Source organism: Pongo pygmaeus, chromosome 1, assembly GCF_028885625.2.
Source record: "Pongo pygmaeus isolate AG05252 chromosome 1, NHGRI_mPonPyg2-v2.0_pri, whole genome shotgun sequence".
NCBI classification, from domain to species: domain Eukaryota; kingdom Metazoa; phylum Chordata; class Mammalia; order Primates; family Hominidae; genus Pongo; species Pongo pygmaeus.
This window is the reverse complement of record NC_072373.2, coordinates 219954242-219967364: the sequence shown is the minus strand read 5'-3', so window position 1 is coordinate 219967364 and position 13123 is coordinate 219954242. Positions and strand designations below refer to the sequence as shown.

Genomic DNA, 13123 nt, shown 5'->3' with positions numbered 1-13123 from the left:
CTACCGCCCATTTCTATAGGATTACACTGCAGAGCACCTGAACTTGCAATCATCTGATTATTTAACAAATATTTATTGGGTATCTACTCTGTGGCAGAAAATGTCCTGTCCTAGGTTCTTTCTAGTACCAGGGATACAAGGAGAAACAAGATACTGTCTCTGACCTCAAGTCTGGTCTCTATTTAGAAAGCCCCTAGCTCTCAACTCTCCAAACCCATCCCAATCACTGTTATCAGACAGAAAGCATATGAGGGTGTGATATGTGGTAAGGAAAAATTAAAAAGTTAAAAGAAACAGCTAAGTCTATTCTGGCCCCTAAAATGTGACCACAAACAAGAAAAATGCTACAAAAATGTGCAACTGCTGCAAAAGAACCTGCATGTTTTATGGATGTGAGAGGTTGGGTGCCTTTCTAAAATAACCTCTGTTTTCCAAATCCTCACCTAGCTGTCCAAAAAAAAAATGTAAACCAGTGATAGTACATTTAGCCCAAACATCCCACAATGACTGGCCCGAGATCCCAGAAGCACCTCTCGGAGTTCCATGGTGACATAGTGCTGGAGCTCCTTGGCGGCTTTGGCCCTGGTCTCCTCATTCCGGCTCTTTAGGCCACTGGCAAACTGCTGCAGGACGCTCACATTGCTAGATGTGGTGGCAGCGGTGGTGGCGGCGGCAGGTCCGGTTCCAAGCATCTTGCCCTGAGGTTCTTTAGAGAGAAGTTTCCTTTAATATTCTGGATAAGAAAGTATGATGATACATTTACTTATGGCCCTGGTCACCCAACACGGATCTCCCCCTAGCCCTTGTCAGGCAGGGGATTCTAAAAAGGTTGAGAGATCTTATTGAGAACATTTAGAAAGCCTAGATTCATTAAACAATGACTGATGTTTAAAAGAGGCAGTGTAGTAGGGAGGTTAAATTGTGGGCTATCGGCCTAGTCTACTTGGGTTTGAATCCTTGGGTTATATATCTTGAGCAGTTTGGGAGGCTGAGCCTGGAGGACCACCTGAGGTCAGGAATCCGAGACCAGCCTGGCCAACATGGTGAAACCCCATCTCTAAGAAAAATACAAAAATTAGCTGGGCATGGTGGCATGTGTCACCTGGGAGGCTGAGGCAGGAGAATCGTTTGAACCTGGGAGGTGGAGGTTGCAGTAAGCCGAGATCCTGCCACTGCATTGTCTCAAAACAAAAACAAACGAAAACAAAAACAAGGTTATATACCTCGAGAAAGACACTCAAAATGTCTGTTTCTTCAACTACAATAGGAAGATAATAGTACCTAGTTCATGGGTTGATATGAGAACTAAATGACTTAATATATGTCAAAAAGTGTTTAAAACAGTACAGGGCATATACTAAGTTCTTAATAATTGTTAGCTATTATTATTACTACTACTACTATGTACATGACAATGTGCCAGGTAACAAATGCCGGGAGGTAGGGAAAGAATTAAAAATGACTAAGACTGCCCCTTTCCTCAAGTTCAGTCTAAAAAGAGAGATTATTATTCTACACCAGCACTGTCTAATGGAAATATAGGCCAGGCACAGTGGCTCACGCCTGTAATCCCAGCACTTTGGGAGCCCAAGGCAGGCAGATCACCTGAGGTCAGGAGTTTGAGACCAGCCTGGGCAATATGGTGAAACCCCATCTCTACTGAAAATACAAAATTAGCCAGGCGTGGCAGTGTGTGCCTGTAATCCCAGCTACTTGGGAGGCTGAGGCAGGAGAATCACTTGAACCCAGGAGGCGGAGGTTGCAGTGAGCTGAGATTGGGACATTGCACTGCACCCTGGGCAACAAGAGCAAAATTCCATCTCAATTAAAAAAAAAAAAAAAAAAGGAAATACAATGATCCACAAGTGTAATTTTAAGGCTGCTCGTAGCCATATTTTAAAAGGTAAAAAGAAACAGGTGAAATTAATTATTTAAACCAATATATCCAAAATATCATTTCAACATGTTATCAATATTTAAAAAATTGACATAGTGTCCATTCTTTTTTCTTAGCGAGTCTTCAAAATCTAACGTGCATTTTACACTTACAACAATGTCAATTTGGACTAGTCACTTTTTTTTTTTTTTTTTTTGAGACAGAGTCTCGCTCTGTCACCCAGGCTGGAGTGCAGTGGCATGATCTCGGCTCACTGCAACATTCACCTCCCGGGTTCAAATGATTCTCCTGCCTCAGCTTCCCGAGTTGCTGGGACTACAGATATGCAGCACCACGCCTGGCTAATTTTTGTGTATTTTTAGTAGAAATGGGGTTTCATTATGTTGGCCAGGCTGGTCTCAAATTCCTGACCTCAGGTAATCCGCCCACCTTGGCCTCCCAAAGTGCTGGGATTACAGGTGTGAGCCATCATGCCCGGCCTGGACTAGTCACATTTCAAGTGCTCTACAGCCACATGTGGCTGGTGGTTCCTGTACTGAACAATGCAGTTCTACAGGAGACTAGCACTTCAAATGTAAGCTAAAAGAAACCAATTAGTTCCTGGCCGGGCGCGGTGGCTCACGCCTGTAATCCCAGCACTTTGAGAGGCCGAGGCGGGCGGATCACGAGGTCAGGAAATCGAGACCACCCTGGCCAACACGGTGAAACCCCGCCTCTACTAAAAATACAAAAAAAAAAAAAAAAAAAAAAAAAATTAGCCGTATGGTGGCGGGCGCCTGTAGTCCCAGCTACTTTGGAGGCTGAGGCAGGAGAATGGCGGGAACCCGGGAGGCGGAGCTTGCAGTTGAGCAAGATCGCGCCACTGCAGTCCAGCCTGGGCGACAGAGCGAGACTCCGTCTCAAACAAAACAAAAGAAAATAAAACAAAACAAAACAAAAAAAACACCAATTAGTTCCTGAGATCATTCCCTCATTCCTCAATTACGCCCACACTGCCATGGGTGTAACATACACCTATCCCAAGTATGTTCAGCTTATGCTACAAAACCAATTTCTCAAAATTCTTATTTTTAAACGAATTTGTAAGGCACAGAGGAAAAACCAGGGAATAACTGGTTTTGAAAAGCTTTCAAATACTCCACTGCTAATAAGAAGACTGCAGAAAGAAATGTCGTCCTTTAGGGGAGAAGAAACTTAAGAATCCCTACTAAGAAAACTACTCCAGCTTATGTGTATGTGTGTGCTTACGAAAGGGGGGAAGGAGGCTGGCAAGGGATTTCTCTTCTCAGGAAAGAATCAGTGTATCTTTATACGATCTGAGGCCCACAGGCCATCTGCTCTAGACTGAATTCAATTAAACTTAAGAATATCTGAAGTCAAATATCCTAAGGGTGTTGATAGGGCTTAAGAAAGTTAAAATTGGATGGGGGAAACAGGGATGGGGCTTGGGGAGAGGGAGAGAAGATGTACCCCAACGATGTAACCGAGCTCAGTTTCGGGGACTGGGTCTCTGAGAGGTGTCCACAGTGGAGGACAAGGGGCTGACACGGACGCTGGTGTTCCCTGGGGCAGAGATACACAATTTTTGTACGTGGCTCAGAAGAAAGGGTGGCTGTGACGGGCAAAAGACCCAAAGGGCAGTACCAGAGCTGATGGGCCGGCCTTCGGGCGGACGTACCGCGGGCCGAAGGGTCCAGGGGTCTCTTGGGGGTCCCGGGGAGGTGGGCGCTGCCTCGAGGAGTGGGAGTCAAGGCCTCAGACGGTGCCCAGGTCGTGGGGCCGGCAATGTGGGGACCCCACGTCCCAGACGGGCGGCTTCCCCTGGCCCCCCCCACGGGCAGGCTGGCCGTGGGTCTGGACACTATGCCGCCTTAGAAGGGTCGTGCCAGGCCCTAGACTCACCGCGCGGCTTCGACCAAGGCCTCAGCTGCCGCCGCCAGCACCGGTACCGCCGCTTCAGGCCCCCTGCCCCACCGCCCGCCTTCCCCGCTGTCCTCTAAGCCGGGAGCGAGGGAAGGAGGGGTCCCAGACCTGAGGACCAATCGACAGGTATAGGAAGAAGATGGACTGAAAAACAGGCCAATAGTAATGAAGAAGAAGTGAAGCTTCAGGACCCGGCTTCTCCAGGGGGCGGGGACTATTCAAATAGACAAACCACGCGGCCAGTGGCAGGTGACAACAGGCTTGGGTCCACTCGGGAGAACCAATCGGTCGTCAGTTGACCTCAGTCACTTCCACTCATACATCCGGTGCGGCGCTGCTAGGATTCCCTTCTGCATCCGGGCTGTGAACTCAAGGAGTCCGCTGTCTGGGTACCTCCGGATCGCACCGAGAGCTGCCAGCAGAGGTTCGAGACCCCTCCCGGTGTAATTCTGAGAGGAGAATGTGAGCTATGCCGGTGCCCAGGAATTACCGCATCAAAAGACGTTTCGGGCTAGCGCTCTTTATGGATCCTGTGATTTCTCTTTTGTTACAATTAATAAGCATTTGAAAATGTTTTTAATTAGATTGTCTCACTTTCCCAAAAGTATCCACCTCAAGATCACTCCAGAGAAACCATAGCCAAGTTTTAACCAAAAGAGCTAGTCATAAATAAAAATTTTCAAAGCAACATTATTTTTTTAAAATCCTTTCAAAAAATCAATAGCTGGCGCGGCGCGGTGGCTCACGCCCGTAATTCCCGCACTTTGGGAGACCGAGGCAGGCGGATCACCTTAGGTCAGGAGTCGAGACCAGCTTGGCCAACATGGTGAAATTCCCCCACCCGCACCCCCCGTCTCTACTGAAAATACAAAAATTAGCTGGGCATGGTGGCGCACGCCTGTAATCCCAGGTACTCGGGAGGCTGAGGCACGAGTATGGCCTGAACCCGGGAGGTGAAGGTTGCATGCGCCGAGATCGTGCCACTGCACTCCAGCCTGGGCAACACAGCAAGCTCCATCTCAATACATACATACATACATACATACTCCAGCCTGGGCAACAGAGCAAGCTCTGTCTCAATACATACATACATACATACATACATACATACATACATACATACTCCAGCCTGGGCAACAGAGCAAGCTCTGTCTCAATACATACATACATACATACATACATACACACACACACACACACACACACACACACACACACACACGAAAATAAATAAATAGCTGCTGGTCACAGTGGCCCACGCCTGTAATCCCAGCACTTTGGGAGGCCGAAGCAGGAGGATCGCTTGAGGCCAGGAGTTCCAGACCAGCCTGGGCAACATAGCGAGATGATGTCTCTACAAATTAAAAAAAAAAAAAATCAATAGCAAAAGTGGATTTGACTACATTTTTTTTAAATCACAGTGCTATTTGTCATAGTAAACACTGAAAATTCCTAAATATTTCAAAGTAGGAGTCCAATAAAATATGATGCATTCGGCCGGGCACGGTGGCTCACACCTGTAATCCCAGCACTTTGGGAGGCCGAGGCGGGCGGATCATGAGGTCAGGAGTTTGAGACCAGCTTGACCAACATAGTGAAACCCCGTCTTTACTAAAAATACAGAAAAAAACCCCAAAAAACAAAAAAATAGCTAGGCATGGTGGCAGGTGCCTGTAATCCTAGCTACTCAGGAGGCTGAGATAGGAGAATCGCTTGAAGCCAGCAGGCGGAGGTTGCAGTGAGCCGAGATTGGATTGTGCCACTGCACTCCAGCGTGGGTGACAGTGTGAGACTCCATCTCAAAAAAAAAAAATAATAATGCATTCATAATAAGAAAAATACGTAGCCATTAATAATTATAATTTAGAGCCTAGCATGGTGGCTCATCCCTGTAATCCCAGCACTTTCGGAGGCCGAGGCAGGATTGCTTGAGGCCAGGAGTTCCAGACCAGCCTGAGCAACATAGTGAGACCCTCGTCTCTACAAAAGAAATTTAAAAATTAGCTGTGCGTGGTAGCACATGCCTGTAGTCCCAGCTACTCGGAAGGCTGAGGCAGGAGAATCACTTGAGTCTATGACTTCAAGGTTGCAGTCATCTGTGATCGCCACTGCACTGCAGCCTGGGCAGCAGAGAAAGATCCTGTCTCAAATAATAATAATAATAACAATAAATAGTGGTAATTAGATGAATATTTGCTAAGAAGGAAAAGGTTCACAACTAGTTCAAAAATTACAAGTTATGCAACAATGTAAGTATAATATAACCATTTACAAAATATTTATGCATTTCTTATATGTCTATGTTTACATGGGGGAAATGTGCACAACTAAGATGCAATTTGGGAAAGACACACTTTTTTTCTTTATACATTATCAATTACTTATATAATAAAAACAAGTGAAAGTAGAAGAAATGAGTTTTCAGAAGGCCTAAACTGCCAAATTAAAGATGGCTGGACTGGGTGCAGTGGCTCACATCTGTAATCCCAGCACTTTGGGAGGCCAAAGCAAGAAGATTGCATGAGCCCAGGCGTTTGAGACCAGCCTGGGCAACATAGTGAGACTCCATCTCAAATAAATAAATAAATAAATAAATAAATAAATAAATAAATAAATAATGATGGTTGGTAATATTCCATGGCTAACAAAATGCTTTGTTTGGCAGTTTTTTTAATTGTTGTTATTGTTAATATCTATGATATTGGCCAGGCACAGTGACTGAACACTTTGGGAGGCTGAGGCAGGTGGATTGTTTGAGCCCAGGAGTTTGAGACCAACCTGGGCAACATGGTAAAACCTCATCTCTACAAAAAATGCAAAAAATTAGTTGATGTGGTGGCATGCACCTGTGGTCCCAGCTACTTAAGAGGTTGAGGTGGGAGGATCACTTGAGCCCAGGAGGTCAAGGCTGCAGTGAGCTGTGATCTCATCACTGCACCACTGCATTCCATCCTGAGTTGACAGAGTGAGACCCTGTCTCGAAAAAAAAAAAATAATTATATATATATATATATATAATTGCTCCTTTTTTTTTTTTTCTTTTTGAGACAGAATCTTACTCTGTCACCCAGGCTGGTGTGCAGGGGAGCCATCTCACCTCACTGCAACCTCTGCCTCCCAGGTTTAAGCGATTCTCTTGCCTCAGCCTCTCGAGTAATAATGGCTACTTTAGATTTAGCCTCTTTTCATTGCTCCTGTGAGATAACTGTTCCTCTAAATTTTACATTTTCACTGATGTTCAACATCTGTTTTTTTTTTTTTTTTTTTTAGATGGAGTCTCGTTCTGTTACCCAGGCTGGAGTGCAATGGCGCAATCTCGGCTCACTACAACCACCGCCTCCTGGGTTCAAGTGATTCTCGTGCCTCAGCCTCCTGAGTAGCTGGGATTACAGGCACCTGCCACCACACCCAGCTAATTTTTGTATTTTTAGTAGAGACAGGGTTTCACCATGTTGGCCAGGCTGGTCTTGAACTCCTGACCTCAGGTGATCCGCCGGCCTCAGCCTCCTGAAGTGCTGGAATTACAGGCGTGAGCCATTGCGCCTGGCCCAACATCTATATTTTTATCATTAAAAGTTTCTAATATGCAATATAGTCACTATTCAAATCTCAAAATAAACAAGTTACATTTATCATGAAAAGTCTTGCTCCACCCTTGACCCTTGACTATGTATTTTCTCAGTTTCTTATGCATCCCTAGATTTTCTGTCTGCAAAAACAAGCAAATATATACGTACGTATATTCCTTTTTTTTTTTTTTTTTGAGACAGAGTCTCACTCTGTCGCCCAGGCTGGAGTGCAGTGGCATGATCTTGGCTCACTGCAACCTCTGCCTCTCAGGTTAAAGTGATTCTCCTGCCTCAGCTTCCCCAGTAGCTGGGATTACATGTCTGTGCCATCATGCCTGGCTAATTTTTTTATTTTTAGTAGAGACAAGGTTTCACCACATTGGCCAAGCTGGTCTCAAACTCCTGACCTCAGTTGATCTGCTCGCCTCAGCCTCCCAGAATGCTAGCATTACAGGCACGAGCCACCATGCCCAGCCCATACATATATTCTTATTTTCCCCTTTTGTTATACTATATGCACTATTTTGCATTTTTAAAATTTTACTGTATCTGTAGATCTTTCTCTTATAGTTCCAACAGGTTTATATGCCTGCTGCACAGCAACAGACCAATGCAATGAGACAGCAGAGTCTGCAGCAGAGAAAGAGTTTAATGATCGCAGGGCAGCCAAGTGAGAAGATGGCAGTGTTACTAGCGCTGAATTTACATGGTCTGCAGCAAGCTCAGTTCTTGCCTCCTCAGAAGAAAGAATTCAACTGAGGGGCATAAGGCAGAGTGAGAGACTGAGGCAAGTTTTAGAACAGGAGTGAAAGTTTATTAAAGAGCTTTAGAGCAGGAATGAAAGGAAGTAAAGGACACTTGGAAGAGGACCAAGCAGTTGACCTGAGAGATCAAGTGCGCTGTTTGACCTTGACTTGGGGTTGGCATACTTCCAGGGTCTTGCATCTCTTCTCCCCTGATTCTTCCCTTGGGGTGGGCTGTCCACATGCATGGTGGCCTGTCAGCACTTGGGTTGGGGCGCATGTGCAGTGTGTTTACTGGAGTTGTGGGCATGCTCACTCAAGGTGTGTTTCCCTTACCAGTCCAGTGTTCCTAGAGGAAGATCATCCGCCATTTTGCCTCTTAGTGCCCATGCTTCAGTCTACTTGCCCAGCTCCTGAGATCTTATGGGAAGCTGCTGATCACCAGTTTCAGGTGTTTCTATCTTTTGGGAGACTGCCGTTCCCTGGCACCAGCTGCAATCAATTATTATTTTAGCGAGATAGCTTAACAACTGCCTGACCATCACCCAATGGTTGCTTGACATTCCTGGGGTTAGGGGGTGGGGGCCTCTCCAGCTCTGCTCATGTCTGACTAGCTACCTACTGTAACAGGAGGAGACCTTCAAATCCATCTCCCCAAGGAATTCTGAGCTAGGTTTTTTGTTTGTTTGTTTGTTTTGTTTTTTCTTGAGACAGAGTCTCGCTCTGTTGCCCAGGCTGGAGTGCAGGGGCAGGATCTCAGCTCACTTCCATCTCTGCCTCCCAGGTTCAAGCAATTCTTGTGCCTCAGCCTTTTGAGTAGCTGGGATCACAGGTGCGTGCCACCATACCTGGCTAATTTTTGTATTTTTAGTAGAGACACGGTTTCACCGTGTTGGTCAGGCTGGTCTCAAACTCCTGACCTCTTGATCTGCCCACCTCGGCCTCCCAAAGTGCTGGGATTACAGGAGTGAGCCACCGCGCCCGGCCTGAGCTAGGGTTTTTAAGGGGATTGTAGAGGGGGAGAGGCTGGAAATTTGGTATCGTTTATGGGTTGGGGTAAAGGGGATGAAATCATCAGGATGTGGAAACTGCATTCTTTGTGAGTTAGCTCCCTGTGGGGTCTTTCACAATGGCTGTCATCAGTAGTTTCACTGATATGCAGGACCTGAAAGAATACCTCAGGTGGAAAACAATGTTTTGCAAGCTTAAGTTGTCTGATGACAGGGTCCGCATGATTCTGGCACAGTAGGCAGCAAACAACTATGAGGAAGTGGCTCAGTGTTCAACATGACCTCATGATGAATGCTGAATGTGCTGCAAGCTTTGTTTATTTTTATTTATCTCCCTCCCTTCTTCCCTGATTTATTTTGAGACGGAATCTCACTTGGAGGGCAGTGGTGTGATCTCAGTTCATCGCAACCTCCACCTCCTGGGTTCAAGCTATTCTCCTGCCTCAGTCTCCCGAGTGGCTGGGATTACAGGTGTGTGCCACCACGCCAGCTAATTTTTGTACTTTTTTTTTTTTTTGAGACCAAGTCTCGCTCTGTAGCCCAGGCTAGAGTGCAGTGGCGTGATCTCGGCTCACTGCAACCTCCGCCTCCCGGGTTCAAGCAATTCTCCTGCCTCAGCCTTCAGAGTAGCTGGGATTACAGATGTGCGCTTTGGCAGAGTAGCTGGGATTATGGGCACACCCCACTGTACCCGGCTAATTTTTTGTATTTTTAGTAAAGACAGGGTTTCACCATGTTGGCCAGGCTGGTCTTGAACTCCCAACCTCAGGTAGTCTGCCTGCCTCAGCCTCCCAAAGTGCTAGGATTACAGGTGTGAGCCACCGTGTCTGGTCTAATTTTTGTATTTTTAGTAGAGACGGGGTTTCACAATGTTGGCCAGGCTGGTCTCGAACTCCTGACCTCAAGTGATCAGCCTGCCTTGGCCTCCCAAAGTGCTGGGATTACAGGTGTGAGCCACCACACCCGGCTCCTGATTAATTTTATAAAGTTTGTTGGGATGGTTTCATTTCCATCTTGGTACACAGAGAGTTTCTTGTCCTTTTGTTGTTGCTACAGCTGCATTGTGTTCCATCACATGGCTGTGCCATAGTTCATTTTCCAGTCCTCTGTGAATGGACATTTGTGTTATGTCCAAATTTGTGCTATTACAAATGCTGCAGTGAATGCCTTTGTACGTATATCATTTTCTTCCCTGACAGCTATATCAAGATAAATTCCCAGAAATGGGATTACAGGGTTAGACAGTTTTGATGAATCTTGTCAAGTTGATCTCTATAAGGGAGGTATCAATTTTTACTCCCATCAGCCATATAGGAGATTTTTGCCACCCTGAGATATGATAAAGTCCTGTTTTCTAATTAATAATCAAAGATGATTTTATAGCAACAGTAATAAGTGCGTTTGTCGGTTTCTTTTCTGTTTACAAAGAACTTTCTTTTTTAATTGTATTTTTGCAAGTCTTTTTATTTTATTATTATACTTTAAGTTCTAGGGTACATGTGCACAATGTGCAGATTTGTTACATAGGTATACATGTGCCATGCTGGTTTGCTGCGCCCATCAACTTGTCATTTACATTAGGTATTTCTCCTAACGCTCTCCCTCCCCCAGCCCCCAACAGGCCCTGGTGTGTGATGTTCCACTCCCCGTGTCCATGTATTCTCATTGTTCAACTCCCACTACAAAGAACTTTCTTATGCATTACACTAAAATAATAGCTAATATTTATTGAGCACTTACAGTATATCAGGGATTTTGCTGGACATTATAGAGTACTTTTTTTTTTTTTTTTAAGTATTTATTGATCATTCTTGGGTGTTTCTCGGAGAGGGGGATGTGGCAGGGTCATAGGACAATAGTGGAGAGAAGGTCAGCAGATAAACACATGAACAAAGGTCTCTGGTTTTCCTAGGCAGAGGTCCCTGCGGCTTTCCGCAGTGTTTGTGTCCCTGGGTACTTGAGATTAGGAAGTGGTGATAACTCTTAACGAGCATGCTGCCTTCAAGCATCTGTTTAACAAAGCACATCTTGCACCGCCCTTAATCCATTTAACCCTGAGTTGACACAGCACATGTTTCAGAGAGCACGGGGTTGGGGGTAAGGTTATAGATTAACAGCATCCCAAGGCAGGAGAATTTTTCTTAATACAGAACAAAATGGAGTCTCCTATGTCTACTTCTTTCTTTTTCTTTTTTTTTTTTTAAATTTATGAAGTATTTATTGATCATTCTTGGGTGTTTCTCGGAGAGGGGGATATGGCAGGGTCATAGGATAATAGTGGGGAGAAGGTCAGGAGATAAACACATGAACAAAGGTCTCTGGTTTTCCTAGGCAGAGGTCCTTGCGGCCTTCTTCAGTGTTTGTGCCCCTGGGTACTTGAGATTAGGGAGTGGTGATGACTCTTAAAGAGCATGCTGCCTTCAAGCATCTGTTTAACAAAGCACATCTTGCACCGCCCTTAATCCATTTAACCCTGAGTTGACACAGTACATGTTTCAGAGAGCACGGGGTTGGGGGTAAGGTTATAGATTAACAGCATCCCAAGGCAGGAGAATTTTTCTTAATACAGAACAAAATGGAGTCTCCTATGTCTACTTCTTTCTACACAGACACAGTAACAATCTGATCTCTCTTTCTTTTCCCCACATTTCCCCCTTTTCTTTTCCACAAAACCGCCATCGTCATCATGGCCCGTTCTTGATGGTCGCTGTCTCTTCGGAGCTGTTGGGTACACCTGCAGAAAGGCTGTCACTTCACACTTGGAAGATTGCACAGCGGCCAGGCAGAGGCGCTCCTCACTTCCCAGATGGGGCGGCCGGGCAGAGGCGCTCCTCACCTCCCAGATGGGGCGGCCGGGCAGAGGCGCTCCTCACTTCCTAGACGGGCCGGCCAGGCAGAGGCGCTCCTCACCTCCCAGATGATGGACAGCCGGGCAGAGGCGCTCCTCAGTTCCCAGACGGGGCGGCCGGGCAGAGGCGCTCCCCACCTCCCAGACGGGGCGGCCGGGCAGAGGCGCTCCCCACCTCCCAGACGGGGCGGCCGGGCAGAGGCGCTCCCCACCTCCCAGACGGGGCGGCCGGGCAGAGGCTCTCCTTACCGCCCAGACGGGGCGGCCGGGCAGAGGCTCTCCTTACCGCCCAGATGGGGCGGCCGGGCAGAGGCGCTCCTCTCTTCCCAGACGGGGCGGCCGGGCAGAGGCGCTCCTCACTTCCTAGACGGGGCGGCCAGGCAGAGATGCTCCTCACATCCCAGAGGGGGTGGTGGCCGGGCAGAGGCGCTCCTCACATCCCAGACGATGGGCGGCCAGGCAGAGACGATGGGTGGCCAGGCAGAGACACTCCTCACTTCCTAGACGGGGTGGCAGCCGGGCAAAGGCTGTAATCTTAGCACTTTGGGAGGCCAAGGCAGGCGGCTGGGAGGTGGAGGTTGTAGCGAGCCGAGATCAGGCCACTGCACTCCAGCCTGGGCAACATTGAGCATTGAGTGAGCGAGACTCCGTCTGCAATCCCAGCACCTCGGGAGGCTGAGGCGGGCAGATCACTCGAGGTCAGGAGCTGGAGACCAGCCCGGTCAACACGGTGAAACCCCGTCTCCACCAAAAATACAAAAACCAGTCAGGCGTGGCGGCGCATGCCTGCAATCCCAGGCACTCGGCAGGCCGAGGCAGGAGAATCACGGGAGCCCGAGGCAGGGAGGTTGCAGCGAGCTGAGATCACGGCAGTACAGTCCAGTCTCGGCAACAGAGGGAGACCGAAGAAAGAAGGAGAGGGAGACGGAGAGGGGGAGAGGGAGAGGAAGAGGGAGAGAGGGAGAGGGAGAGGGAGAGGGAGTTAGAGTACTTGTTAAAAGCAGCATGGAGTCAAGTCAAACTAACTGAATCTGAAATTTGGCTGCAACACTTAGTACCTATTTCCTTATGTGTAAAACTGGAAGGATTATAGTCCCTTCGTTGGTAGGCAGTATTGTGGGGGTTAAACGCTA

General features: G+C 47.2%; 1 protein-coding gene across 1 annotated transcript in view; it reads right to left on the bottom strand.

Moving 5' to 3' along the window:
• MTOR (mechanistic target of rapamycin kinase) overlaps window positions 1-4012 on the bottom strand; it is a 157063-nt gene extending 153051 nt beyond the window's left edge. The window contains exons 1-2 of the mRNA XM_054439543.1: window positions 3800-4012; window positions 531-706 (exon numbers count right to left, since the gene is read on the bottom strand). Of these exons, the coding sequence (XP_054295518.1) occupies window positions 531-692 (162 nt within the window). The 5' untranslated portion in view covers window positions 693-706; window positions 3800-4012. The remainder of the gene's footprint in view (window positions 1-530; window positions 707-3799) is intronic.
• Between the last annotated feature and the right edge of the window lie 9111 nt (window positions 4013-13123).